The sequence below is a fragment of the Dromaius novaehollandiae genome, chromosome 23 (genome assembly GCF_036370855.1).
Source record: "Dromaius novaehollandiae isolate bDroNov1 chromosome 23, bDroNov1.hap1, whole genome shotgun sequence".
NCBI classification, from domain to species: Eukaryota; Metazoa; Chordata; class Aves; order Casuariiformes; family Dromaiidae; genus Dromaius; species Dromaius novaehollandiae.
Genome location: NC_088120.1, coordinates 5,363,688 through 5,390,611, shown reverse-complemented (window position 1 = coordinate 5,390,611; position 26,924 = coordinate 5,363,688). Strand labels below are relative to the sequence as shown.

The 26,924-nt window shown below is 53.2% G+C and overlaps 1 protein-coding gene and 1 long non-coding RNA gene across 8 annotated transcripts in view; one reads left to right on the top strand and one right to left on the bottom strand.

Moving 5' to 3' along the window:
• PUM1 (pumilio RNA binding family member 1) overlaps positions 1 to 6,065 on the bottom strand; it is a 75,860-nt gene extending 69,795 nt beyond the window's left edge. For 5 of the 7 annotated variants that reach the window (XM_064524934.1, XM_064524936.1, XM_064524937.1 and 2 more), the window contains exons 1-2: positions 5,934 to 6,064; positions 1,046 to 1,419 (exon numbers count right to left, since the gene is read on the bottom strand). In XM_064524934.1, the coding sequence (XP_064381004.1) occupies positions 1,046 to 1,408 (363 nt within the window). In that variant the 5' untranslated portion in view covers positions 1,409 to 1,419; positions 5,934 to 6,064. Of the gene's footprint in view, positions 1 to 1,045; positions 1,420 to 5,933 lie in introns of all 7 variants that reach the window. The other 2 variants (XM_064524935.1, XM_064524940.1) reach the window with 1 other exon arrangement.
• Positions 6,066 to 7,074: 1,009 nt separating this feature from the next.
• On the top strand, positions 7,075 to 8,003 carry LOC135330666 (uncharacterized). The gene is made up of 3 exons (XR_010392632.1): positions 7,075 to 7,233; positions 7,478 to 7,603; positions 7,704 to 8,003. It is a non-coding gene; the product is annotated as an uncharacterized LOC135330666 (long non-coding RNA).
• The last annotated feature ends 18,921 nt before the right edge of the window (positions 8,004 to 26,924 follow it).

Sequence of the window (26,924 nt, the reverse complement as noted above, 5' to 3'; positions counted from 1 at the left end):
TCAATGAGGTTGCAAAATTCCCTGCAATGTTTGCTTTTAAATGGGCCAGATGACAACACACCCCCTGGAGAGGCACAGTGGGGGAACAAGGGCTCGTTCCTTTTTTTGTTTTAAAAGCTAGAGACAGGACATGTTAATAAGGGTTACAAAAGCTTTGCGTCTGCTGCTCTGAAAAAGATTTGTGGGAATCATTCATTTTTAAAACGTGCTTACAACTAAATTTTGTTCCCATGCCTCTCTTAGAAGAAGCACCAAGTTTCCTTAGCTCATTACTATATTTGAAGAGTTACTTACAGGTCACACTCAGAAAACTAGAGTGAGTCACGCACTCATTTAACTCGCAGTACATCCGACAATGAAACTACTGGAGAGACATCTAGCTAGTAAACACTACTACTAAGGCATGTTTTGGCCCACTACTCTTTTGGAAATATTAAGTGAATGAAAAAAGTTACTTCTGCTTCTAGAAGTACTGATCCATGATGTTCTTAACACTGTCTTCTCCACTCAGCTAAACACATTTGTAGTACTGCCCCCCCAATTATAACAAAAACCAGAAAATAAAACAAAAAAAAAACAGAGCAACACACATTGCAAGCAACTTCCAGAACTGTGTTTTTCAATATTGGGAATGCTGAAAGCTCAACCTACATGCATTGGCTTTTAAAGCAGTTTTGTAATAACATTACATAAGAATTATTTAACTACAGCAACAGATTTGAAAAAAAGCTGCAGCAGTCACTGCTAAACTGGTTCACACATACAAAAATCAATAAAGGCAATGATAAATTTTGCAAACAGATGCGTTCTACTGTCACAGAGAGCAGACTGGGATTTCAACACCCTCAAGAGCAAAAACATTTCAGCTTATAGCTAGCAAGGCACTGCAATCCTGAAATGAAAAAACGAAAAGAAAAGTATGACTGTTGCCATTCTAATGACACAACAACCAGCTTAAGCTTTAAAAAAAAGTTTCATTAAAAGCATCTACGATAAGCTCGATTTGTTCACGTGTTCAGTTTGGAAACATTTAACTTTTTTTTACCTGATGTTCTGCATGAATGTTATCCCCAGTAGGCCAGCGATGTTTGCTGTTATTATAGCCGCCTCCACCACTTCCTCCTCCCCCAAGCTGCTCACCATGCTGCCTCTGAAAGAAGTAATCCACCATAGCGTCGTCCTGGGAGCGGCCTGCAACTCCTATGGATCCAGGAACAGGACTGGAGTGCGTCCCTGCTGCAAGCGCTTGATTTGCAGCTGGCTGTTGCTGAGCCTGGGACCCTGTTCCAGATGTCAGTACAACAGGCATGTTGGGATTAGCTGTATCTTGAGTGTGCTGTTTCAGGTGGGGGCTGAACGAGTCCTGCCAGAGCACTGCTTTTCTCTTCAAAACACACGCAACGCTCATTCCACCAACACCTACAGGGGGATGGGGGAAGAGACAGAGAGAAAGAAAGAGAGAAAGAAGGAAAGGAAAGCATTAAATCCATAGAGCTTCAATTTTAAATACTAAATAAGACACCCATCTTAAAACCAACAGGGAAACACCAAGATGCCAAATCTGACTCCTTACAGCACAGCTGTTTGCTAGCTATTAACTAAAGTATAAAAATGCACATTAGCCAGAAGTCCACATTTTGCGCTACACAGTGCTATGAGTATATGCAAGATTCACGTAAAGTGCCTATCACCCTGGTATCGGACCACCAACTTATGCAATGGAAACGCTCTGCGCTGGACAAAACTCTAAAATGCTGCCCCAAAAAATCGCTAGAAAAGAAACCTCGCAGAACACAGCGCAACTGAAATTACAACATCAGCATCGGCCACGCATGTTTACAACCAACAAATTACGGTGTACATCTTCAACCAGTTCGCAAGTCCCACTGTATTAGGATATGTTTATTCAGTAAGGCAAAACATCAAGCCCACTTTTTCCAAATGCGAACTTGAAACCTTGGATTTCCACCAATATGGTTAATCAGGTCCCAAATATAATGTGCGCTGTCTCACAAACCCAGGAGCTGGCTTTGCTTGTGAGATAGTGAGATATACCTACACTTTTTATATGAGATGCCCTGGAGAAAGACCAGCCAACCTCCTAGCGCCCGGGATATCGGCAGAACCTTCCAGAGCTGGAGAAGCCAGCAGGGTCGGTTCAGCTATCGATGGTACAAGGGAAAAGCCGCACTAGTTGTCCAATACTGACCAATATCCCAAATTATCTGCACATATCCTGTGTGCAGATAACTGTGGATAACAGGCAGATCAAGCCGACAGCAACTTATTCATTTACTATCCCCCAGGATATTTTGATAGCATCCCAGCAGCACAGAGGCATAGGAGTTTGTTTTTATTTGGTATAGGATGACTTATCTTCTGATCCTGAAAGCAATGAAAACATTGCACATGTGAACAGAAAAGTGGCTTCCCCTGTTATGTAATGCTCACACAGTGCAGAGAGCACATCGAAACTGGATTGGTATTTCAAGGCATGTTATAGCCAGATTTTTTTTTTTTCTTTAAACATTGCCGGCTTATGACTTCGGTTACCTAAGTGCAACCCCACAAAATCACAGGTAGTTTCAAGGATGAAATTAGGGGCAGAGTTCGGCCCTTAGCGACTGGTACCACCTCTGCATACCAGCATGAGAGTGCTTTTACTATTGTACCTTGACTGCTGTAAACCTTGGCCCTGCTCCTGAAAGTAGCTCTGAAGGGCCTGAAAGGAGGCTCTGTTTCCTCTCTGTTCATCATCGCAATTTTGAACAACAGTCAAATACTACAAGCAACTTCCAAGAACAATTTTGCGACAGTAGAGAGAAAGTTGACCAAAAAAAAAAAAAAAAGCAAAGCAAGTCATATCTTTGATCAAAATTATTCAGGCTTGTCCCACTGATCAAGAATAGTGTTCCTATTTTAGAAGAAAAAAGTGCAATGAGATTTTTTTTTATTACATCTACAACATGCATTTGCCACCTCCCTCCTCACCCCCACAGCCACGTAAACAAGTAACTCCGCAAGGCATTTTATACGCTCAGAGACCGCCACAGGTTAAATACATACACCATTTAAGAGAACTCTAGTCATTCAAACCCTACTATCTTTAAGAAAGTCTGGATATCACTACCACACTTCTCAAATACTTATTAAAACAGTGTAACTATGCCTGGTATTGCTAAGCCAACACTATTTTTTTTTATAACAACACAATACACTGATTTACTGGTATTTTTCCTTTAGTTTCACAGTAATAAACATTATAAACAAAGTCTTTCAATGCAGTGAAATGAACAAATAAAGCTCCCCTACACCATAAGAAAAAACAAATAAAAGTCAGAAAATGAAGTAATTGCTGGTAAGAAATTCATATTTTACCAAGCTGGGGGTGGGGTGGGTGTAACTATTAGTTTATAAACAGTTAAATCTGAATGGTCCCTATCAAAAGGAGTGACAAAATATCTCAGGGCAGTCTTTAGAAATATATATATAAAGATACTACGATTTTGAAAAAACTTTTGACTATTTAACTTTATATATAATGAAAAGCCCTGGAGACGTCAATGAAAACTTCATGACGTACAAAGTTACGGGCGAAAGCCCTGGCAGTGATAACACCTCCATTACTTTCCTTCCTCAAAACGCAGGGGTCTGCCATGCCCCTGTGCCCAGCAGCGTGAATTCATTTCTTTTCCAAACTGTACGTAGAGCTTTAGTGCTCTAATGGAAATATTATAACACCTATATCAAACAGCACAGTAGAAGAGTAGTAAAAGTTTGGGGTTTTTTTTCAAATAGGGAAACATTAAGGTTTTGAAAACAAGAATGTGGAAGGAACCTACTCATTTACAATCGAGCCTTTAGGAGGGATGCATTTCGGCCTAGTCCACATATGCACGTGGATAAAACACACGTACCTTTAAATAAATAAATAAACAACTGAAATTGTTGACCCCCACGCCTCAGCAAAGCAAGAGAGGAAACTGCAGGGTGGTTTTTTTTTGTTATTTTTTGAGATCCTAGAAAATCTGTCAAGGGCCAGTAAAGGCACTCTTAAGTTCTGCACAACTGCCTCACACTCCGAGAAGCTTCCTCTTTCGCCTACCGTAGATGAGGCAGCCCTAAACGAGACGAGAAAACTTGGCAAAGGAGACATTTTGAAAGGGAGCAAAGGGGAAAAGAGAATTCTGGGTAGTTCAAGTTTAGTTCCAAGCCGTGTTTTTATAGAAATGCCATGTTAAATGTAGCAGACAGCTGAATACTGTCATTCAAAGCGCACAGAGCATCAGAAATATGTTAAGTCACCTACACAACACACATTCATTAACTAACCAGCAGCTGCAAGCCGTACTACTGCAAACATCTAATGGCTACTAGGACCCTTTTTATTCCCAACTCTTAGTAAAAACACATAATAAACCTTTCCGATGTAAACAGCTTCTCGTGAAGAGCTAGGCGTTTACAAACAAAGGCTGCTATTTAGACATTCTCGGAGAATACTGCTAAGAGCCATTCGAAAACGAGAGTTTTCCCTGCCCCTCGACAGAACTATAACGCGTAAATAAGCCGGCCTGTGTTATCGTTACAAGCTAAATAGTTTAGATTATGGGACTCTCCACAACCAAAACTTTGGAGCTACCACTACGGGCATTTTAAGTACGAGCAGCAGCGTCGCTTAAAAAGAGGGCTACAACATACCGCGCAGCTATGCATCTCCGAGTTCATTGCTCTGATCCAAGAAGGCTCCTCTAAAAATCACAGGCAGTAAAAAAAAAAATTAAGCCGGCGCAAGATGCCAAGTGAAAAAAGTTAGATCGTGAGTTAGGACAGAGCTGGGTTTTTGGGAAGTTAGCCTGAAAATTGAAGCTGCCTCCCCATTGTTCGAGAGGTGTGTGGCCTACGGGAACTTTTCGCGTTAGAGCTCGTGTTCTCCTGAAAACCTAGGGAGACGCAGCAGGAAGTGGGGAAATTGATAACCGACCGAAACGCTTAAACCAGCATTAAAACCCCCAAAGATAAAGTGGAGCCCTTACCCCACCTCCCTCCCTCTTCATAAAGGAAATTCCTTACTCATGATCTGCCTAATAAAAATCGCCGCTCAGAACAAAGTTATTAAACATTGACTTAAAAAAAAAAAGAAGAAAAACAACAAGTATTTCTCAGTTTGGGGCAAAAGCCGGGCTGTTCTCTTAAGTGTTTAATCGAAAAGGGCCGAACATGGGTATTATGCGAAAGCAAAAGAGGAGGGGAAGGGAAAAAAAAAAAAGGGAAAGAAAAATAAACCCCAGGATCACACGGCACATCAAAAAGTATTGTCTGCGTTTTCGCTTCCTTTGAAAGGTGCCGTCCTCCCCCTCCGCCGGGGCCACCGAGCCGCCCCCGAACGAGACCCCCCTGCCGCCCGGCCGAGCCCGGGGGAGGAAACCCGCTCGCCCGCAGCGCCGCGGCCCGGGGGGGGGACAAAGAGGGGCCGCGGCCCTGCCCTGCCCCGCGGCCCCCCGGGGAGGGGCCGGAGCCGGGGCCTGCGCCGCCGCCGCCCCCCGCCGCGGGCCGGGCCCGGGCGGCGAAGGTGGGGGGGAGGAAGGGGCCGGGGTGCCGCCGCCCCCGTGGGCCCGCCCGGGATGGCGGCCGCCGCCGGCCCCACAACAACAACCTCCCCCCGCCGCGGCCGGGCATCGCCCCGCGGCCGCGGGGGGCGGCTGCCCGCGGGGGGAGGAGGGGGCCGCGCCGCCCCCGCTAACAAAGGGGCCCGGCCGCGGCTCCCAAACACGGACGAGGCGGCGAGCGAGAGAGCCCGGCGCAGCGCCCCGCCGCCGCTCGCCTTCGGGGCGGCCTAGCACCGCTCCGCCGCCCCCCGCCACCAATATGGCCCCACCGGCGGCTCCGCTGAGGTGCGCGGCGCGCCGCGGGCCCGCTCCGGTGCCGATACTCACGGGCGGAGCGGTAGGATGAAGATGGATCTCAGCCCCCCCCAGGCCGCTCGCCGCCTGCCTCTCCCCCGGCCTTTCACTCCGACAACATGGCGGCCCACTGGGGACTGGGGCGGCGCGCTGCATGCCGGGAAGGCGAGGCCGGCCCGGCCCGCGGCGGCTCGGCGGCGGCTCAGGGGCGGCCCGGCCGTGGCGGCGGCGCGGCCTTTCCCGGCTCCTCCCGGCCGTTCCCGGCCTCGGGGGCGGCGGCGCGGCGGCCCCCACCGGCACGCGGCGGGGCAGGGGCAGGCCGAGGGCCCGGCGCGGCCTGGGTGGAGGCGAGCCCCCCCCCCCCCCCCACCAGGCCCTCGTGCCCCTTCCCATCCACCTCCTCCATTTCCACCCCTTTTCCCCCCCAAATCTGCAGATGTGCCCCCCCTCGTTGCCCCCCCGTGCCCCACACATCACCCTCGTTGCCCTCCATTGCCCCACACACCACTGCCAGCCACCTCTGGCACCTGTCTGCCACCTCTGCCAGGCTCCTGTGCCCTTTTCCCATTCCCGCCCTCCATTTTCCCCTCTTTTTCCCCCCAAATCTGCATGCGTGCCCCCCTTGTTGTCCCCCGTTGCCCCCCTGAGCCCCACGTACCGCCCTCGTTGCCCCCCATTGCCCCACAAGCCACCCCTGGCACCTGTCCGCCAGCTCCGCCAGGCCCTCGCGCCCCTTCCCATTCCCCCCCTCCATTTTCCCCCCTTTTCCCCACCAAATCTGCACGTGTGCCCCCCTCATTGCCCCCTCAAGCCCCACACGCTGCCCTCATTGCCCCCCTGTGCCCCACACACTGCCGCCAGCCGCCCCTCGCACCTGCCCCCCCCAAGGCCGCATCCCCTTTTCCGTAATTATTCCCCCCCTCCCCAGCGCAGTTTTGGAGGGCTCCCGGGGCACCAAGGCCCTGTGGGCGCGTGGGGGACCCGTGGGGCGGCTGAGCTCTGCCACCTTCTTCCCGGCAGCAGCCCGAAAACGGGGGCTCGCTTTGCAGCAGTGCCGGGGAGACACGGCAGCGCCACGAGCTTTGGCCCCGGGGATGTTGGACCGTTCCCTCGCGAACCACGTTGCAGTGATGTGTTCACGTTATAAAAACTCTAATTTCCTCCTTCCAGCGATTGCCAAGCCTGTTTGCCGACAGAAACTAAGCGACGCCGTGGTGTAGAGTGCTGTCACCATCATGGACTCGCCGCTACAGCGTCTGGGTTTCTCTGCAAGGCCCCAGCTCTGCGGAGACCTTCGTATTTGCTCGATTTTACTACCATGAACACCTAGACTGTAAGCTTAGTTCAAGTATGAACTTTCTGATACCAAGCAAATAAGGCCCCGGCCCTGACTGAGGCTCATGTGCTCTGCGATAATACAACATTTTATTAGAGTTATCACGGTCATTATCGCTGTTAATGCAATTCCCCACCAGGTGTAACCGCTCGTTATTTCTATTACAATATAACTACAGTCATGAAAACAATTACTAATACAATAATATTAATTGTGTCCAATGCTTTTAATTTTTCCCAAGGGGAAAATTACGTGTGCGCCGAGTTTGGTTTGGGATCAGCGGCAAAGATGATCAGAGAATCCAGATCTCTCCAGCGCAGTCAGGTGCTTTAATTGTTAAACATTGTCTTTTCCCAGACTGGGACAGGTGAGAGAGGCTAAAGCACAAACTGTGCTCCGTTCCCTTTCCCCGACACCGCTGTAACCACGCTCTGAACTGTGGACGTAAACTTTCTGTTTATTCACAGGACCTACATTTCTTGCCCTTCGACCGCCTCCAGACCCCCCGCGCGGGATCGCGGCTCCGTCGCGCTAAGCGCCAGGCTGGAAGCTGCCAGCCCTGTCGCTGCGAGTGCCCAGTTTTTCAGCCTGCCGGTAGGAAATGGCAAATATTTAGTTTGCGAAGGGCCTTCTCATATAACGTCCAAGAAAATGAAGGTCCAAACTGGAAGCACAGACAAGCAAGTGTATATAGACGTAAGTGTGTCCTCTATAACGTATAGAGCCATACGTTCCCAATCTGTGTATTTATAAGCCCAGAATTAGCTGCCAAACACACCTTCTGGATTTTCTCCCTGTGTGCCCCCGCTCTCCCCTGTGCTTGCAGAACCAGGACAGCTTAAACTACACAACCCAGTGTGCATCGCTGCCACCCCAGCCAGGTTTGCACTCTGGACATTAAAACAAAGCACTGTACTCTGGGATCGGTAGTTTTTGCAATAACACGTCCATGTTAAAGGGACAGCTCGTTCGAAACCTTCCAACGTGAATTTTACCCACCCTCCCAAGTTTCGGTGTTCCTCTCAGATTTTTGGAGCAATTTTACAAAGGCACCTGACACTTTAAAATAATGTTTTCTCTGCCTGCTCACCGGGCTAGCGAACCACACCACCACCAAGAAGAGGAAACTGCCCGCGCAGGGAAACGGCGCAGGGAAATGGCACGGGGCATGCTGTCACATGCACAAAGTAAGCAGACAAACAGCATGTCGTAAAGATTGCAGCGTTTGAAAAGGCTTTGCAATGTGACAGTGTCCCTCCAGCTGCAGAAAGATCTGAGCTAGAGATTCGGGTCCCAAAACTGAGCTTTTGTGGTCCGATCAAGCGGATGTGGTTTTAGGTACCAGAAGTTAGTTTGAGCCCAGTTTATCATAATAATTAACCATTAGCAGGACTGGATCCAGCTGAGGTAGCTTGTATCCATTTCCTCATCAGATGACTGGAGGGGGTGATGGGGATCTAAGCCCCCTGCTGCCGTGCCGCCTCTTCCAAGCCGTTTTGGCTCTGCGGTGCGCACGTTGCGTGCTGTTACAGAGCTTACAGTGGCTGAGCGCCCGGGGAGCACTCCTGGGAGAGTCTAGGCCTGGCCTAGGCCACCTTCCAAAGCCCATGGGAAATACAGCTTGCAGCTGCAGCCCGGGAGCTGCTAGGTGCCCCAGGCTGGGCATGATGAGGGACCTTTGGGATTAACAGCTGTTAGCAAAGCTTTCGCTGTAGATGCTGGATTTAAAGCCAATATATATCCTCCAAAGCATTGTTCTGCTGGTGCCGATGTGGCTTCTTTAACCTGGTGCAGGACAAAACCAAAGAGGAGGGCCGTATTAAACTCAGCACAGCTCTGCTGGGTTAAGCCACGTCCGCTGCAGGAGCACTTTTCCCATATAGATGTGTAACGCTTTTAATATAGATCTATGCGCCCTGCTGACACAAACCCCGCCGGTTCCTTTAGCATCCTAAGAAGTGCTGCCAACATGGAGCCTGTGGAACAAGTAGCTCCTGTTAGCGAGGCCTGGCTGCCCCAGGGCTCTCTGAGCCCTTCACCAGAATAGGAACATCAGCATGTTACTCTGGCAAGCGTTCCCAGCAAGGATGCAGCTAATTCTGCCAAGCCGCGCTCTCCTGTTACATGAAAACCTCCTGGGTGACATGAGTCAGCCCATCAGAAACAGCTGGGCAGTGAACCCGTATCGATTCTTAAGCTTCCTGCTGGGAAAGGTCTAAATTCACTTCTGCTGCGCCGCGGTGCAACATCCCCAAAATGACACCAGTGTGAGCGAGTCCAACCTCGTGGCATAGTGGAGGCCCACGGAGACACGAATAGTAAAACTGTGTCGTTTTGGCACTGGAGCTAATAAATCTGAGCACGCACACTTTGGCTTCTCTGCCAAGAACGGCTGAACTTCTGTAACAGCTCCTCAACCAGCACGTCGTGGGCTGATACGCTGCAACACATCAGCATTGATTCTTGCTTCCTTAATATTTTGGGCTGTTAAATGTGACAGGTCAGGACCTGTTACGCGGTTTAGCTGTCCTCACTGCAGGATCCAGGGGAAGGAGGACTGTTGGGACAGCACCCACTTCTGCTGGCCATCTCCGGGGCACTGTGTTAGCAGATCTGGGCGACCTCAGGACAACGCCTTGCTGATGTGGCTTTGTGGCCTGACGTTATCGTGCTGCCGGTAGCACAGAGAGCCACGAGAAGCACTGACCATCCGGTGCAAGTCAGAGATAGCAGCTATATCACGGAAGGTTGCAGTGCACACCCAGCCTACAGCTAAGGCTTGCTGACATTAGAAGCATGCTTTGTGTTAATTATACCTAGGATAATTACATTTATACCAGTATAATGAGAGGGGGAGGGAAGGAGTCTTTCTGTGGATGAAGTATTAATGGTTAAAACCCACTTATGCCAGTAACAAGTTTATTCAGTTTAGGAAGAAGGGCACAGGGAAATGGCACATGGGGGCCCACGGCCCCTTGGCTAGAGGACTGGGGGCCTGAGTTCAGGTCAAACTTTCAGCATCTCAGTCCTTCGAGCAGCCTGTTCTCCCTTCCCACGACTCCCATCCTTTCTCCTGCCCTTTGGACCGTGCCCGAGCTCCAGGCCTGATTCCACTGCTTGCAACAAGCTTTGGAAGTTTCCCACTGACTTCAGTGGAGGTTCGCCCAGGCCCTTGAGCTCCTGCAACAGGGACAAAATCATCTGGAAAAGCATCGCCTCGTCCTGCCCCTGTACTCACTTGCCCTGCAAGAGAGCGCAGCTGTGATTTTTATTTGGGGTGTGCTGGAGTGCAGGAATGACAGCACGGCAGCAAAGGCTTCCAGGAATAAAGCGGGGCCAAGGGAAAGGCCAGGGTTCCTGCAGCCACTCGCGGGCCGCGACACCCTGCCAGCTGCACGAGCCATCGAGCTGTCAGACCCATGCGGGAAGACGGCCGCTCCTCCCCGCTGATGCTCGCCCTTCCCGGGGGGGCAGCGGGCTTGCGGCTGCTCAGATGCTTGCACAGGGCGAGAGTACAGGGAGCACGATTTGGGGGTGCCTTGGGCAAAAAGGTGGGGGGAAACATGATTCTCTCTTACAACAACCTTTTTTTTAATTAACTTACCCAGCGCTTCCCTCTGTTTGCTGCTGTACATGCAGGAATGGCTCAAACTTGTGCACCGGGGCCATCGTATAAGTCTCAGACTGAGTAGAGAGGGGAGTAAAGAGAGTTATTGCATTATAAGGCTTATGAAAACACACCTTGTCTTCCCTAGCAACCCGAACGTGATAGATGCTGTTCAAGCCCAGGGAAAACGTGCTGCTCCAGAGACTTTATAGAGTCCAGAAGGATGGATGGAATGAGAGGAAAAAACAAATGCAGGCAGCGTGCATGTAGCCACCGTGCTGGCAGCGTCACCTCACCACGGGATGTGCAAAAAGGCAGGGCCCGGGGGAGACAGCAGAGGTAAGCGGGGACCCCGGGCAGGCCCCGGGGAAGGCGTGTGGACACCCTGCTTGTTTGCAAGTGGGAACAGAGCTCCTGCCTGCAACGTGGTTATTTCTTCTTTTTTTCCCCCCTCCAAGATAGTTCTGTCTCCTGGAGCAGAACAGCTTCTCAGATCTAAAGGCCTTGGTTGCAGCCGGCCTGTTTACACTAACCTCCAGCCTTCTGAGCAGAGAAACAATTCTGGGATGCGATCAAAGGCTGTAGTAGCATTTTTCTGGAGAGAAAGAGTGAGAACTGCTGAACTTAACACTCAGGCTCTTTAATAGTAGCTGACTGGAGGGGCTGGCAGCCTTGCGGTTTAGGATAAGGTTGCCAGGCATTTATGTTTGACCTGATTTTCTCAGCCAGCTCGTCGGCCTACACTCTTCTAATGCTGAGAGCACGAGGAGCAACGCTGTTCTTTAGAAGAGGGCCCAGACTACTCTGGCTGAAGGGTGTGGGCTCAGCTTTGGCCGAAGACAATAATAGCGTGTGCCCTGGGTCGAGGGCTGGCTTTGGAAACCTGATCTGTGCAGCCCTGAGCTGCCGAATGTTTTCTGTAATGCTGCAACGTTGCTGTCTTCAGCTAGGCTGTTCCTCATTTGCAGCCCTGCGCGGAGCCCTGCCTTCTCTTTCTGATCCTGCCTCTAATTTGCTTTCTGATCTTGCACGCGTCACTTCCCGGCTCGGTGCCTCAGTTTCTGCATCTGCCGAGTGGAGGAAATAACTTGAATCTCCTTGGGAAAAACCCTCAAATCTTCAGACTCAGGGTATCTCACCCACGGGGGTCCTTGCCCGTCAGCGATGCGCTGATGCACATGTCAGACACAGGTGAAGGCAACTAGCAAATAAAATCCAGTTTCTTACCAGCATTGCCCAGGGTCTTGAGCCTGGGAGGTGGAAATTTCCTTGTGTTCTGCGTTCTGCCATTCGCTCTCCATCCGACCGTGCAGAATAGCTTCCCTGGCCCTGGCTTGCCACGTAACGGGGGCACAGTCCTGGCATCACAGTTATCCTGGGCTTCATCTTCAGTCTAAAAAGAGAAAAAAGCACCTCCAGATGGTGGTTCACGCCACCCTAACTTCCAGAGTACTTGCCAGAAGTGTCTTTCTCCCACCATTGACTACAGGAAGGGCCTCAGTCAACTGCACTTTTCATTAAACATCAAAGTTACATGCCCAAATCCAGGTCCTTCATATGTGTCCAGACTCTCTATTCCTTGTGGTACCATGACACAACAGGTATCTCATCTGTAAAGCAGCATCATAGTCTAAGAGAAAATAAACCCAGCACTCCTGTGATTCATGCTCCTAGGAGCAGAGCCTCCCACAGCTCGATATACCAGACACATGCAGAGGACACAGAATTTAGCTGGAAAAGAAAATAGACTCAGTGACCCCATAAATCACAGATGAGCAGCCCTGGAGCCTGACCTAGCAGCCCAGCTACTTTCCCTTCCCCAGACAGACCTAGCCTTACTCAGCCTCAGGGAAACAGAGGTAGGTCCACTGGGTGCTTTTATTTCAAAGACTAAAGTGCAACTTTATGGTTTCCAAAATTAAAAGCCAGATTAGAGAAAAAGAGTGTTTTACCCCTGACTGCAAAATTCTTCTGTGGAGCAGCAATATTTTATTGGCCACATAAAAATATTCCCTCGAATTAGCTTTTTCCCCCCCCCCCCCCAAACCAAGCCAAAAGCTGCTGAGAACTTCATACGGGATGCTTTCAAAGTGTGCCGGCTTGACCAGAAGGCTTTAAGAGCCAATTACATCACTCAGCTACATTACGGGGACAGCGTTTCATCCAACTCGGTTGCCTCGAGACAAAAAGTAATAATCAGCCCTGCAGTTGGGCAGCTCTAATATTTATTCACGAAGGCAGGCTGCATGCTGACACACTGATCGCTCAATCAGCTACTTTGCAAAGACGGCCAGAGACCTAAATTGTGGTCAGCAGGAAAGACCTGTTTCCCCGCAGGTAGCTGCGAGCATCCAGTAGCAGAGGGATCTTGCCGTGTTTGCGGCACGCCTGCTTCTAAGACAGCAATAACAGCCTCAGCTTTGCGAAACGGCCCTCCTCATTCCTGGAAACGCCGCTGTAAGGGCCCATTCCCACGCACGCTCGGATGCGGGGTGTATACACGAGTGCTTTCACGACGGGACCTGTTGTCATAAGCAGACCGATACGGGAAATGTCATTTAGTTTCTGCAACAACTTTCAGTGATCAGATGAAATGTCATTTTCACCAACACTTTTCGCCTACAGATTTCCACGTTCTTGCTGAGAAACTGAGCGCAGACACTTTCAGGAGTCAGCAACCGAATGTCTAAAAGTGGCTGGCGAAATCTTGCGCTTACTGAAAGCTGAAAGAAATTCTGGCTTCCTTTATTTTGGTTAGAACTACCTGACTGCAGTAAAGTCTGGAAGTTGCATTCTGGCTGGAAAAAAAAAAAAGAAAAAGAAAAAGAAAAAAAAAAGGAATCACTTTCTTGCAAAAAAAATACACAGCTAAAAGTTATTTTTAAGCAACTCCTGCCAGTCTGCAGGAAGGGCTCGTGCTGTGCTCAGGGCTGTGCAGAGCCCAACGCAGAGTCCCAGACTGTGGGTCTAGACACAACAACCGAGCTACTTGGGAAAAAGGCTTGAGGATCACTGTTGACAAATCACAGCTATTTTCTCTGTGCGTGCAGCAAGGAAGCTCACAAAGCCATGACACACGCACCACGGTTAGAAAATAACACGTGAACTGTGCCAATGCCTTCATCCACGTCCCTGTAATGTCTCCACCTGAGCTGTTGTCCTCAGTCCAGCTTACCGCAGCTCACAGAGGTATAGCAGAAGAAAAGACAGCCAGAGGCAGGCAACAAAAATGTTCATTGCCTGGAGAAGCGGAGATGTGCCAGGTGTTAAATCCAGGGAAAAGAGGGATGGAGAGACACATACAGGTCAGCAGGGCTTCCTCTGATTCTTACGGGGTCAGGAAGAAATTTTCTCAGGGAACAGATATCTAGGAACACTTATTCCAAGGTCACTAGCACCTTTCTCCAAGGCATGTGGGGCCAAGCGTTTTTGGAGAAAGGATCCTTGCGGCACCACACTGTGAATTTGATCCCCCTATAACCATGTTGTTATAGTCTGTGCATGAGAAAGTAACTGAGAAAACTAAAACGAAGTGAAAAAAGTGGCAACAGAAACAACTGATAACAACTATAAACCAGAAAATAAAGGAATTCCTTGTTTTCTTTTGCCACATGGATTTTCCCACTGGACCTCACTGCTGCAAAGTGTCACTGCAGCAAGGACCAGGGGGGAGTTGGGGGACAGAGTGTGATGGGGATCCCTGCTCCTGCTCCAAAACATCTGCTGGTCACTGCAAAGCCAGGGCCTGAGGGACAGAGCCATGCTCCATGCTCCTATGGTTTCATTAGCCTTTTCAATGAGCTGCTGAACCGTGTAGGGCCCAGACACCAGAGCTGTGGAGAAAACAGGAGCTCAAATAGATGCTGGTGGATAAAAAACCCAAATGCCTGGGATATAAACAACCGTTCCCTTCCAAGAGCTTTGCTTTCAGGCGGAACTGCACCTTGTGGGGATACTGGAACAGTTTTGTTGACCGCAATCCGGGCAGCAGGTGGGATCCAAAAATCCCACCTCAACCCACCTTTGCTCAGCAAAGCAACAGTGGGCAGGAGATGGCACCTTTCTCCCAAGTCAGAGGCTGCAGTGACCCACTGAGCGTGGGTTCCTGTCCAAGGCTTGGTTGATAGCTGGCTGGAAAGGCAGATTTCAGTGCTGTACTCAGCCTGAGTTTGCCAAGTCGCAGTGGAGACTTGCTGCTGCTCAAGGCATCACGTCTGAAGGAGCTGTCTCTCCAACCATGTCCTGAATCCACAGGGGAAGGATTATAGATTATACATATGGATGGTCCAACCAGATGACCTTGCTCTTACCTCAGCTCCCTGCTTCACGGCCACCAGCGAGCACGTGGACACCCACCAGGAGCAGGACCAGACATGGGATCCCTCTGCAACTGCTCCTGTGTCACTGGGATGGGGAAACACTGCTTAGGGACATTTCTTGCCCATGGCTGGCATCTCGTGAGTGTGAGGCAGCCAGGATCTGCCTGACGGTCCCCGTCTGCTTTCGCTGGTAGGAACCAGCACCACCTGCTTGATGAATGCTTGTGAGAACCCCCTGCTTGGAGGACGGGGAAATCTTCCCCCACACAATGTCTCATCCCCGTTTCTAATCATTCAAGCTCTGAAGCAGGAGGCTGATTAAGCTTTCCAGATTGTTTGTTATCATTAAATATATCAACTCTGGATATTCTCGACAGGCAATTACATGACTAAGCCTTTTGGAAGCTGCTACGTTCTCAGCCTGAATGACTTCTTATTGCAACAAGTCCCGTAGACTGATTACATTTTGTGGTGAGCGATTTCCTTCTATCAGCTCAGCATTTGCCATTTGCATTTCATCAACTGCTCCTCGGCGCTGGAAGACGCGGAGAAGGGATACTCCGACTTACTCCCTTTGGAGCATTTCCTGAGCTGAGCCAGGCTGGAGCAGGGCCTCGTACTGAGACCGCCTGATCCTTTCACCACAGAGAGAAGATGGATTTATCGTGAAGGCCACTGCTGGCACATGGGGAATGGATATAAACCACCCAGCATGGAAACGTGTGGGCTGTGCGTTTAGAGGCAGAGTCGAAGTTGCAGGGCAGCAACGCTCAACCGGGAGCCAGAGGGTAAGCTGTGATTGCGTGGGGGTAGCTGGAGCTAGACTCAGTCACCCAGCAGTCTTTGCCAGTCCTGGTGAAGCCCCATTTTTCATGTGCTCATAGCTTTTCCAGACTTTGTTTCTTGGGGCTTAAATCATCCTGTTCAGTCTTGCCTCTGCGCTGGTCCCCAGGGAGGATGACAACTTGCTGTGCTGCCAGCCCTTCTCAGTGCTGCTCGGGACCCTCACCCTGCTGAGGTCCCCTCTCATGGCACAGCAGACTACATTTTGCTTTTTCAGGATGCATTTCCTGCATTTTCCCAGTTCAGGGGAAAAAAAAAATGGATACAATTAGAAGAACATCATCCCAGCTGCAAACTCACACACACAAATTTAGGAAATACCAGAATTCAATTTGCCTGTGCGACCTTAATTCAGCCCCCTTAGGCACATGCTTTGTGATCCAGTCTTTAATTACAGGTTCACAGACTAGCTTTTCCCACGGCACCCATGGCCCAGTTAGTGTCCCGGCTGGCTCTGCCCCAGGAAACACTCGGGGCTGTGCGACAGGGGAAGATGAGCCGGTGGGACCCCCGTGTCCCTTCTTGCAGGAGCTGGGAGGAGGGTGTGATATGAAGGAAAGGCAGAAAGGAAGGTCTGATGCTTGAAATGCTTGATTTTTTTAAAATCTTTTATAACCTGAGCAATTTAACTAAAATTCAGGGTGCTACAGAAGGGTCTGGTTAGTGAGAAGCGGTCAAGGTAAAGCCAGGGGTGTTTGGCACAGCCCTGTTTACTTACGGGGAGCCCAAACACGCAAGGACTGGGGCAGCCAGAGCACCTCTGCTCGCAGATCCGAACCGCGCTCCGGCCCCCCAAACTCCCTGCAGCCACGTTTCCGATGCATGTGGGGCTTCCTCCTCCCTTTGCTCCTCTTGCACAGAGGGAGACCTTTTGCAAAGCCAGGCTGCACATCATCCCTCCACCCACATGCACCTTGGATTTGGGTGGAGGCTGCTTTTTATTTCGACTGCCTGGTTGCAGGAGGGAGCCGAGCGGCTCCTGCATCTCCGCCTAAGGCAGGGCAGCTGCTCCCCCCTCCTGCTGGCTGCAGCTCCGGCCGAGCTCCCGGGGAACTGGGCCTTGTCCCCGTGTCCCCGCATGCCATCGAGCTCTGCAAACTGCTCTTCCCGAAGGTGGCCGTGGGGACCAGTCGACCCCGCTCCGCCGGTCGCGAGCAGGCCGAGGGGGGCATTTTGCGACGGGCGGCTGCGCCAGCAAAGCCTCCAAGCGCAGCTGGAGTTGAGAGCGGCGAGACTCAGCTCATTTCGCATGGAGGGGGATCTGGGGTTTGCCGCGATGCCAGAAGTGGAGTTTCGCAAGCGTTCGCTAAACCCGCCCCGCGAGGGCCGTGCCAAAGCGGCGCGCCGGTATTCCCGCATCCTCCGAGCCCCGCGGGGCTGGCACGGCGCTTCCCGGCGGAAAGCTGCCAGCTCCTGACCAACGCTCATGGTTTCATCTTCATTTCACAGATGCAGGCTCAGATATACCCATCGAGGCAGCTAACGCCACGCGAAACAGCGTCATCGTCTCTGGGGCACCCGCCGGGACACCGGGAGACTCCGTTTGTCCGATTTGCAGCCGGCGCAGCTGCGGCTGCTGTCCAATTTTGCCCGTGCGCAGGGGCAGCGCGATGCAGAGACCTTGGGGACTTCTGGTTTTGCAGGTCCTGAGCAGCTCCCCGTACCTCCGCTTCCCCCACGAGCCGTAAGGGCAGCTGCGAGCTAGTACAAATTAAAGCATTTTCTTTCATTCGTTGGGTGTGTGAGATTGAAGGGGAACGTGGCTTGTCCACCCTGCTAGCTGACGTGCTGGAAAACCTGTCATTTCCCATGGTTTGGAATTGGCAACCTACTGCTGAGTCAGATTTCTTGGAGCAGATTGCGGTATTATCTCGCCAGGACGAGACGGATGAGGCAGGAGACAGCTGTCAGGTGAAACCCAAAGACCGAGAGGACAGCGAGAGGCAAGCTGGATACGGCTCCAAAAAGCCAGAGGTGGCAGGAAAGCCGTTCAGCCGTCCCCAGCTGATCGTTTGCCCGATATTCCCCATTTCTGCACCGCCCTTGCCTGTAGCTCCTTGGACTTGCTCTGGATTCCCATCAGGGTGTTGGGGCCGCGGTGAGGAGGGTAGGTGCATCCCTGCGAGCAGCTGGAGGTACCATCTCAGAAACATTTCTCCTGCGCTTTCCTTGCCAGTGCGATGGAGACCTCCCCGGATGGGAGGCACGGTGGGGACAGCTGGAGCAAGGAGAGCAGTGGCCTCCACAACCTTTAGATAAGTCACCCTGCAAACTCTGCCCGTCCTGCTGCATGGCAGGAGCAGGTAGGAGCCCACAAGCAGAGCTCAGCTGCATCACGTGGATGGAGGAGACCCCCGGAGATGTAGCTAAACCGCAGCAAGAGCACAAGCATCATGTGTTGGGCACAGGCTCTTCCCTTCTGCTCCCAGCGCATGGAGCGAGAGACACCGGTGCCAGCAACAGCGCTGGAAATCCCATGGCAACAGGGCAGGGAGACAAGTTACGGGAGCGGCGTAACGCAGCTGGCGTGGGCTCCGCTTTCGGGAACAGAACGGAGCCTCGCTGCCCTGCCAGCCTCCTTCGCCCTCCGCCGGGCTCGGATCCCGCACGCCGCCCGGGCAGCACCCTCTGCCCACCAGCGAGGGAGCCCGCCGAGGTGGCCGCCACCGCGGAGCATCCCGTCGGTCCGGGGGGACGGGCAGGGAGCAGGTCTTGGCCTAGAGGTGCGGAAAGCGAGTCGCAGAGCGAGCAAGGGGATTGCTGCTGTCCCGCGCCCCGTGCTGCTTGCGGGAGTCCCGGTGCCAAATCCTTTGCCGGCTCAGCCCTCCCGGCTCCCGCCTTGGCTTTCCCCGCTGCATCCCGGCCTCGGCCCCGTGCGGATACCGCCTCTGGGGCTAAGAGCCGGCTGATTCGGAGCCGGCTCTGTTGCAGGACCAGAGCATGACGTTGCTTTGCTCCAGCAGAGCCTTCCCAGCTGCTATCCTGGCGGATGCGGGGCCGTATATTTGCATCCAGCGGCTTTCAGCGCAAGCTGCGGGAATGCTGTCCCGGTGACTCAGCCTCCGTGCAGGATGAGCCGCATGTCGTGCATCCTCCTCCTCCTTTCATCTCCTCCTAAAAACATCCGTTTAAATCAGCGCACCTAGGGAAAGGCGACCGGCTTTGCTCCCATCCTGCGTTTCCTTGCCGCAAGCAGACGGTTCCTCATCCCAGGCTACAGACGAGCGCTCATGCAGCCCTCGCCAGCAGGGCTTTTCGCCCCGCTGGAGGAGCCGAGGTGAAGCATTTATGGCCAAGGAAGCGCGCGGAGATGCGACCCTGAAAAGAGCCTCTGTGCCTTTGTCCGGCTTTGTGAAAGGGGCTTTTTCTTCTGCTCCTCGACATCTGCGACTCGCAGCGGCTGCGGGAGGCGGGCGGCATTTCTCGCCGCGGTAAATCGGCCCTTTGTGGCTGCTCGCCCCCTTTCTTTGCCCCGGCTGCGTCGGAAGAAAACGGGCTCGCTCTCCCCACCGTGCCCTTCCTGCCTGGGGCAACACAGGGCTGCTGCCCCCCGAGAGCCATGGGATGCTCGGCCTCTTTAAAGGGAACATCGCAGGCAAGGAGAGCGGCTCGGCCCTTGTCCCGCGGCCTGGCGCCTTCCCACTGCTTTGAAATGGTGCAAATGTGGCACAAATCAAAGCACAAACGTGCTTTCACATTTGTCACATGGTAGGAAGCGAGAGCGGCTGGATGATAAACCCTCCGTCCGCTGGGACGTGGGCAAAAGGCAGCATCGCCCGAGCCGCACGTCCGTTCTGCGAGCGACGGCGCAGGCGGGGCCGGCTCCCTAAGGATGCGCCGGTAGGATGTGGAGGAAGAAGTGGCATCACCCCACGGTCCCACGGCAGCTTGTTCAGAGGCAGAATCGGCACTGATGGCTCCGGAGCCCCGTCCCGGCCCTGCTGCTGTTCGACATCCGAGGATGCGCCAAGGAGCCAGGCGCTGCCAGGCGAGAGATGCCCAGCGCGGCGGGACGCCGATGGGTTTCTTCCTCCAGCAAGAAGCATCCAAGCCTGGCACCGGGAGAGGAATTACAGGCCGGATTAGCAGCTGGCTTCATCGCCTCCGATGGGTCCGTGCCCGCGCACCGCGGGTCCCGGAGCTGACAGCGGCTGCGGGGAGGGTGTTCGGATGCAGGCAACCGCTTGGGTGAGAAAGCGCAGCATCCCGAGCGGAGGTCAGGCTTCCCGGGAGCGACACGGCAACGCCGTTAGGCTGCTGGGGCATCTGCGGCGGCAATGGAGGGGCAGCCATGCTTCCCAACGCATGAGAAGAGAGACACGTAGCTGTGAAATCCCCCCCACAACATCATTTGCATCTTGGGTTTTCAGTCCTGGCATGAAACCAGGATGCCCAGCTCTGACGGCCTTTTTTGAGTCGTCACTTCCTTTCTAAGATCACCCTGTTTGCTCTGCGTGGCCCTGTGTTCCTGTATTTGCAAAAGTCATTTTGATGGCAGACACCCCCCCCCCAGTGCTGAAACGCACCTGGGATGGATATTTCTGCAGGTACGGAAAAAAGGGAGCAGATAGAAATGTTGGGACATGTATTTTTTTAACTAAATAACCAGAATTTCAGGCAATGCTGAAGCACTTCTGCAGCCTGAGAGCCCTTCTCCTGCTGCTCGGGCACCGTCATTCTCCACTCCCACATCCCAAACGCAATTACAGGCTTGGCTAATCAGCTCAGGAGCGTCGCTGGCCTTACGGCGATCTGCGTCACATGCTGAGGGAGGTTTCTGCCAGGAAACAAGATGTTTGGGGCCTCACTGGGAGCCGCTGGCCAGAGCAGCCCTCTCCCACCGGGAAGGGCCGGGCGTGCAGGGATGCTGGTACTGCCGGGGACCGGTGGCATCGGTCCTCACCTGCACCCAGAGATGAAAACCCACCTCGGGAGCCGTGCTGGGATTTCCATCTGTGGTTTTCGCTCCCTGCAAGGCCCATACGAGCGAGACAGTGGCTCTGATTTAGGGGGCCGTGTCTGCACCAAGGCGATCAAGATGTCGTACATACGGCCGGAGCAAAGCCCTCTTTGCCACCCATTTTCTTGGACTCATCCTGTTTCCCATGAAAACATCCCCTGGGTGAGGTTTGAAGACTTTATATTTGTCTCCTATTTGCAGCTATTCAGAAGGACGGAGCTGCGTAGCCCAGCAAAACGCAGGCTGCTCGCTGCGCCGCTGCTGCTGGGAACGTGTTTTCCCCCTGTTTTCGGGGAAACCGCATGTTTTTCCCCCTTTGCCTCCATCTGCATCGTTTGCAGTTGTGGAGCCGCTGCCCAAAACGCCCGAGGTCCCCGACCTCCTTGCAGCTCCAGGCTCTTCGCGGACTGCGGGAAGACATTTCCTAAAGCCGCCAGGATCGATCGCGACTTCGCCTTCTGCGCTGCTCGGTGCTCGTGCACGCCGACATGGACACGTTTGTCCGGATGCGAACGGGCCTCGTTACCTGATTTTTGACAGCAAGTCAATACGCGCCGCCTCTGAAAATGCCACGTCGGGAAAACGCGCTTTTAGCCGCCTGGAAAAGGAGAAAAAAAGTACAAGCACATCCAATAACATTCGCTTTTCCCAGTTGCCTGTTTTACCACCTTTGCGGGTGGCAGGATGGGGAATTTGCCGGGATGCTGCTGTGAGAGCAGCCCCGTTCCCGCGCCACCGGCCACCGCTTCCCGGCTCGCCGAGGGGGACAGGTCCTGCCCTCCAGGAGCCTTTGAGCTTCCAGAAAGCAGAAACACCTTGAATTTAAGAGCCCCCAAATTAGAGCATGCTACAGATTTTGCTATTATTTTCCCTAGCGGTGCATTTTCCTGATCCTTATCAACTTAAATCAGGTTTTCGCGTTGGTCGCTGGATCACTGTGGGCTGGGGCTGGGTTGGCTGCCGGCAGCACTCTGCGTCGAGGGGCTGATGCACAGATTTTCCTGCGAATCTGCAGCCCCAAACGAAGATGCTTTTATTACCTGCAAAGCCAATTTCTATCCTTTCTGCCTCCTCAAAGGTCCTGCTGACAGCAAACACCGAGCATATGGCACAAAGCCGCTTACCCAACGCTTTTCCCTAGCACTCAGGTTGTGAGGAGGTTTTAACAGCAGCCTTTTTTCTTTCTTTCTGCTGGGGCTTTTGTTTAAAAAGGCCTTTTTTTGTCAGAAGACATAAAAATCTGACTTGTTATAATGCCTTAAAACCCCCCGCGTGCTTTTATGCTTTCTTTTTTACAACCCTTTTTTTTTTTTTTTCCTTTCGGGGACAAAAAAAACCCCAGAAACAAAGCTGAACCCAAGAGAGGAGACTGATAAAACCCTGCTCCGGGGCCAGCGGCATTGCCAGGAGCTGCCGAAGCTGCCAGGACACCCAGCGCCTCGGTGCCGCCGGGGCAGCATCGCCAGGGCCAAGCCGCCAAGATCCGTCAGTTTGGGTCGTTTGATTTATTTTTTCCCGGACGACACGCTGGGGTATTTTGGATCCTTCCCAGAGTAGCCGAAAAGCATCTCCGGGGCTGCCAGCTGGGGTGATGCTGGTCGTGGGACCAGCTCTCTGCGGATACTCGGCACGGCGTGAACCAGAGCAAACATCTCTGCAAGCGCTGCCGGGAGGAGACGCACGGACGGGCCCGGACATGCTGGTCCGAGGGGAAACTGGATGAGCTTCTGCAGGAAAAATCCCCCCAAGGTTGTTAGATGCAAAGAAACCGGCTCAGGAAGGCGGCGAGCTGCAACGGGCTGAAAGCCAGGAGAACATCGGGGCAAAAAGCTGACGCTGCCCCTTTCCCGGGGATCCCGAGCCGCATCCAGACCTCCAGCAGTGGAAAGGGCGCCTGGGATGGGGCTGCCTAAAATCCCTCGAAATGTCTGTGGCAGAGGCGAAAGGTGGAAAAACCCACCCTGGCCTCTTCTTGGCGGCCTCCTTCTTCTCGCCATCCCTGATGTTCATTTTCTGAACCGCCGCTCGGCGGAGAGAAGCCCGCTTTTTCCAGCTTTGTGCCAAAGCGATGCCAATATCGAAACAAAAACTGTCGAGACGCCGACCTGCAATTTTTATGCCTGCCACCAACCAACCAACATGATGGTCCTCTCTGTTTTCCATCAAGGAAGGGGGGGAAAAAAGCCTTTAAAAGAGCAAGCTTTTAAAGGAAAGGAAACATGGCAGGGCAGCATCCCCAGCCGGCTCCAGCAGGAAGGATGCCTAATCCCAAGCCGGTTTCCAATTAATTCCCGCCACGATAATTACCCAGCAAATACATGTTCGTGGCATGTTTTTATTTCTCCTGACCGGGTAACAACATCTCCCAGCCCCTTAATCACGTTTTGCAGTAGGCAGCATTTTCTGAGAGCCATCAAATACGTATCAGTGAAAGGACAGTGAATTTTTATGACTGCAAATACAGTGTAATAACCTGGAAGACGCAGCCCCCTCCCCTGCGCCAGCCCTGATGAGCATAATTGCAAAACACTTTAATAACTCAAGTGTTTCTCCGTATTAGGGCTCTGCCCGTAACTGTCGCTTCCGATCTGCCAGGCTGGGGCTGATGCCTGGGTGCTCCCGGGAAGGGCCTGTCCTTGCCGTCGGAAGCGGGTATTAACCCTGGATGCCAAGCGCCTCCGCCCTACAGCAGCCCCAGGGATGGTTTTTGGGGGAGAATTGCTCCTTCTGCCCTCCTTTGCCAGAACACGATGCGGGAGCTCCCTTCCATCCCTCCCCATCGTCCTGCTTTCCCAGGAGCCGGTGGATGGCCAAAAAATGACCAAAATCCTATTTATGGGTGCAAAAAAGCAGAAAGTGGAGCTCGGCTGGGCCAAAGGCGTGCGAGCCGGGAGGATTTCCCTGCGTGCCCGGGCAGGCTGCTGCGGGAGCCTCAATGAAACCTGCCACGTTTGCTCCGGAAGCTGCTCAAAATCGGACATGTCCCTGCAAAACTCTTGCTCTTTGATCGCGGCCACGCTTGTCTGCAAAGTCCTGCCGAGCCCCGGGCGCGCGGGGCCGAGCTGGGGGGAATTTTCCCCCTCTTTGCCTCTTGGGCGCCCGGTCCGAATTCAACCTGTCGCTCATCTCCGCAGGGAAAAGCTCTGTTGCCTCTGAGCTCAGGGAAGCGCTGCCTTCGGTCCTAACGGAGATGGACCAAAATTCAGCACGTGCCTGACGGCGGAGGAAAGGAAAGGCAGGGAATTAGCTCGCGGGAGGGAGGCTTTGCTCCGGCAGCGCAGCGACGGGCCATTCAGCGACGCAGAAATGAATCGGTGCGGCCTCGCCGACGACTTCTTCCTCCCCGTCTTCCCAGCGAGGAAGACCGCGGCCCCGGCGGCGCGGCCGGCTCCACGGAGGGGCCGGTGCGGAGGCGATGCTGGCGCCGGCGGATGCGGCAGCACCGGGGATGCTGACCCACTTCTCGCCTGCTCCCCAGGGCCTGATTGGCCTCGCCGTCGCCATAGCGACGGGCATCCATCCCTGCATCCCTCCTCCCCCCAGATATCCTCCCCTCGCTCCATTTTTGGTACCGAGCAGGCATCAGAGAGCTCTTGTTTAATCCGACTTTGCCAAGCCACCCCTAATTACCCCCTGCGCAGGGTCGCGGGAGGGAGGGGACGTTTCCCCCTGCCACAGGCACCACCAGAAACCTGCTTTCTCAGCACAGAGAAAAAAAAATCACCCGCCGGCGCCGGGCTCGCGTGACCCCGGCACCAAAAAACGTCACGGCAGCGGTGTTTCGGGGCAGGGAGAGCCCTTTTTTTGGAGGGGGGGGCTGTTTTCCTGGCAGTTTTCCACCGTACCCAGCAGCCGCTGGGAGATGCAATGAGTTGGTGAGGACTCAGCATCGCCCAGGAGCGAGGGGCCACGTAGGGCAGGGGGGCTTCCAGCAGGGAGCTGGCGGCCGAGCGCGTTAGGGCGCAAGCGGCACGAGATGCTCTTTGCAGTGGCAAAAAGCGCTGTTGGAAAAACCGGCGTCATTTCTCCTGCCACGTGGACGGCAAAATCTGACCCCGCCACGCTGGAAAAACCTCCGTTAGCGGCTAAACACCCGCCCCACAGGTGACCCGAAATATCTCCCCGGTGGCCTCGATGCCCTGCTAATGTCCCCACCAAAGCAGCGGTCCCAACCCTACTTAGCCGCTGGAGAATCCCCCTCTCCGGGCTCTTGCCTTGCAGAGCGCCTCGAATCCCCAGCGTCTTTTTAATGAAAAAAATTGGAAACAAAAGGCAGAGCTGGATTTGCTGGTAAGGCTTCGTGAGATTTTTCATCTGGATAAAAAAAAGAAAAGAAAAAAAAGAGACCGAGGCGATTAGCCGGCATCTCCCCCTTCCTCCTTCCGCTCCTCCCTCCTTGGGAAGGGGCAGCGAAGGGGAGAGGATTGAGAGCGGATTTCTCTTTTGGGAGCAGAAAGCACCGCCTTTCATTAATAAACAAACAAATAAATAAAATTTTAATCCAAATGGCTCTGAAGCCTTTGAATGAAAACCCAGTCGAAGGCGACAGCCCACCAAAAGGAGACGGTCGGCACGAGCCGAGCGGGGCTTTGCCATACCGTCACCGGCTTCGAAGCCAGCATTGAACCGAATTAACTGTGTGGCCGAGCCGGCTGCCAGCCCGCTCTGCGCTTAACCAGCGGCCAGAGCCAGCAAACGCCCTCCCATTTCCTTGGGAGCGATGGGGAACCCTCCTTGCAGCTTTATTTAATGCTCTGATCCCACCGAGCCGGGCTTCGGCCCCAGGGATGAATTTCCCCCCCGGAGGCAGCAGCAGCGAGTCCGGAGGATGCTGATTTTCCATGCGGCGAGGGGCGAATGGTTTAAATCTTAATCCTCCCAGGGTGGTGGGGGAATTTACCTGGCCGTAAATCAGCCATCCAGGAGGCCGTCATGACTCTGTTTGAAAAGAAGCGCTTATAAAATACAAAAATGCGGCCGAGCCACGTTAAATAGCCCTTTAGTTTGGGAGCGAGAGATAGCGGCGTTTTCTTAAGGGAGGGAAAAAATAGAAGCAAAAAAACCCCACCAATTTTAATCGCTGCCGCTGCAGCAAGCCCGCAAACGGACAAAAACCAGCACAGCCACTGGATGAAACTCCTTCGACTTTTATAATTACAGGATAGAAAAGAAAGCCTCGGGTCACGTTACAAACACGGTCTCATAGTAAAAAAAAAAATCGAATTGAAAAAAAAAGAAAATAGTCGCGGAGCCGCGGCTGAGCCGAGAAGGAGGGCGGCATCCCTCGATGCTGGATTTGCAGCGGAGAAAAACGAAAATAATCCCGATAATAATCGATCTAGCAGGAACGCAGCCAAAAGGCCGCCGGGGCTCGTGCTGTCCCCTGGGCTCGCCGGCCTCGCGCGGGGACGGCGGCATCTCGCCCTGGGATGGGGGATTTGGAGCGAGGCCACGGGTGGACTTCTGCATCCTGCAAAAGATTGGGTTTTTTTCTTTTTTTTGGCTTGGGAAAAAGGGGAAAAAGGGCTCAAAATTATTGCCTGTGAAGTTTCCACCTCGAGGTGGCCCTGGGACGGGGAGGCGGCGGGGATGGGGCTGTCTTGGCTCGCTCCCATGCTGGCCCCGATGCTCCCATCCCCGTCCATCCCTGCCGGAGCCGTAAATCCCAGCCGCCCTCGTGCCTGGGCATCTGCTCTGCTTTTCCATCCGCATCCGCTCTGCTTTTCCATCCCGTGTCCGGACCTGCATTTTCTCGGAGAAGACGACAATTTTCATGCTCAGGGTTTGCAGCATCTGCACCGCCCTCGAGCAGCCCCGGCGGGTGGGATATGGGCTCGGAGTAGCTTTTTCTTCCTGAATTTTGCCCTTTGGCACTTCATGGCTGCTTGGCAGGAAGGAAAAAATACGGAAAGAAAACAAAATCCCTGCTGGGTGCAAAGGGACCCCAGGCCTGAAGAGC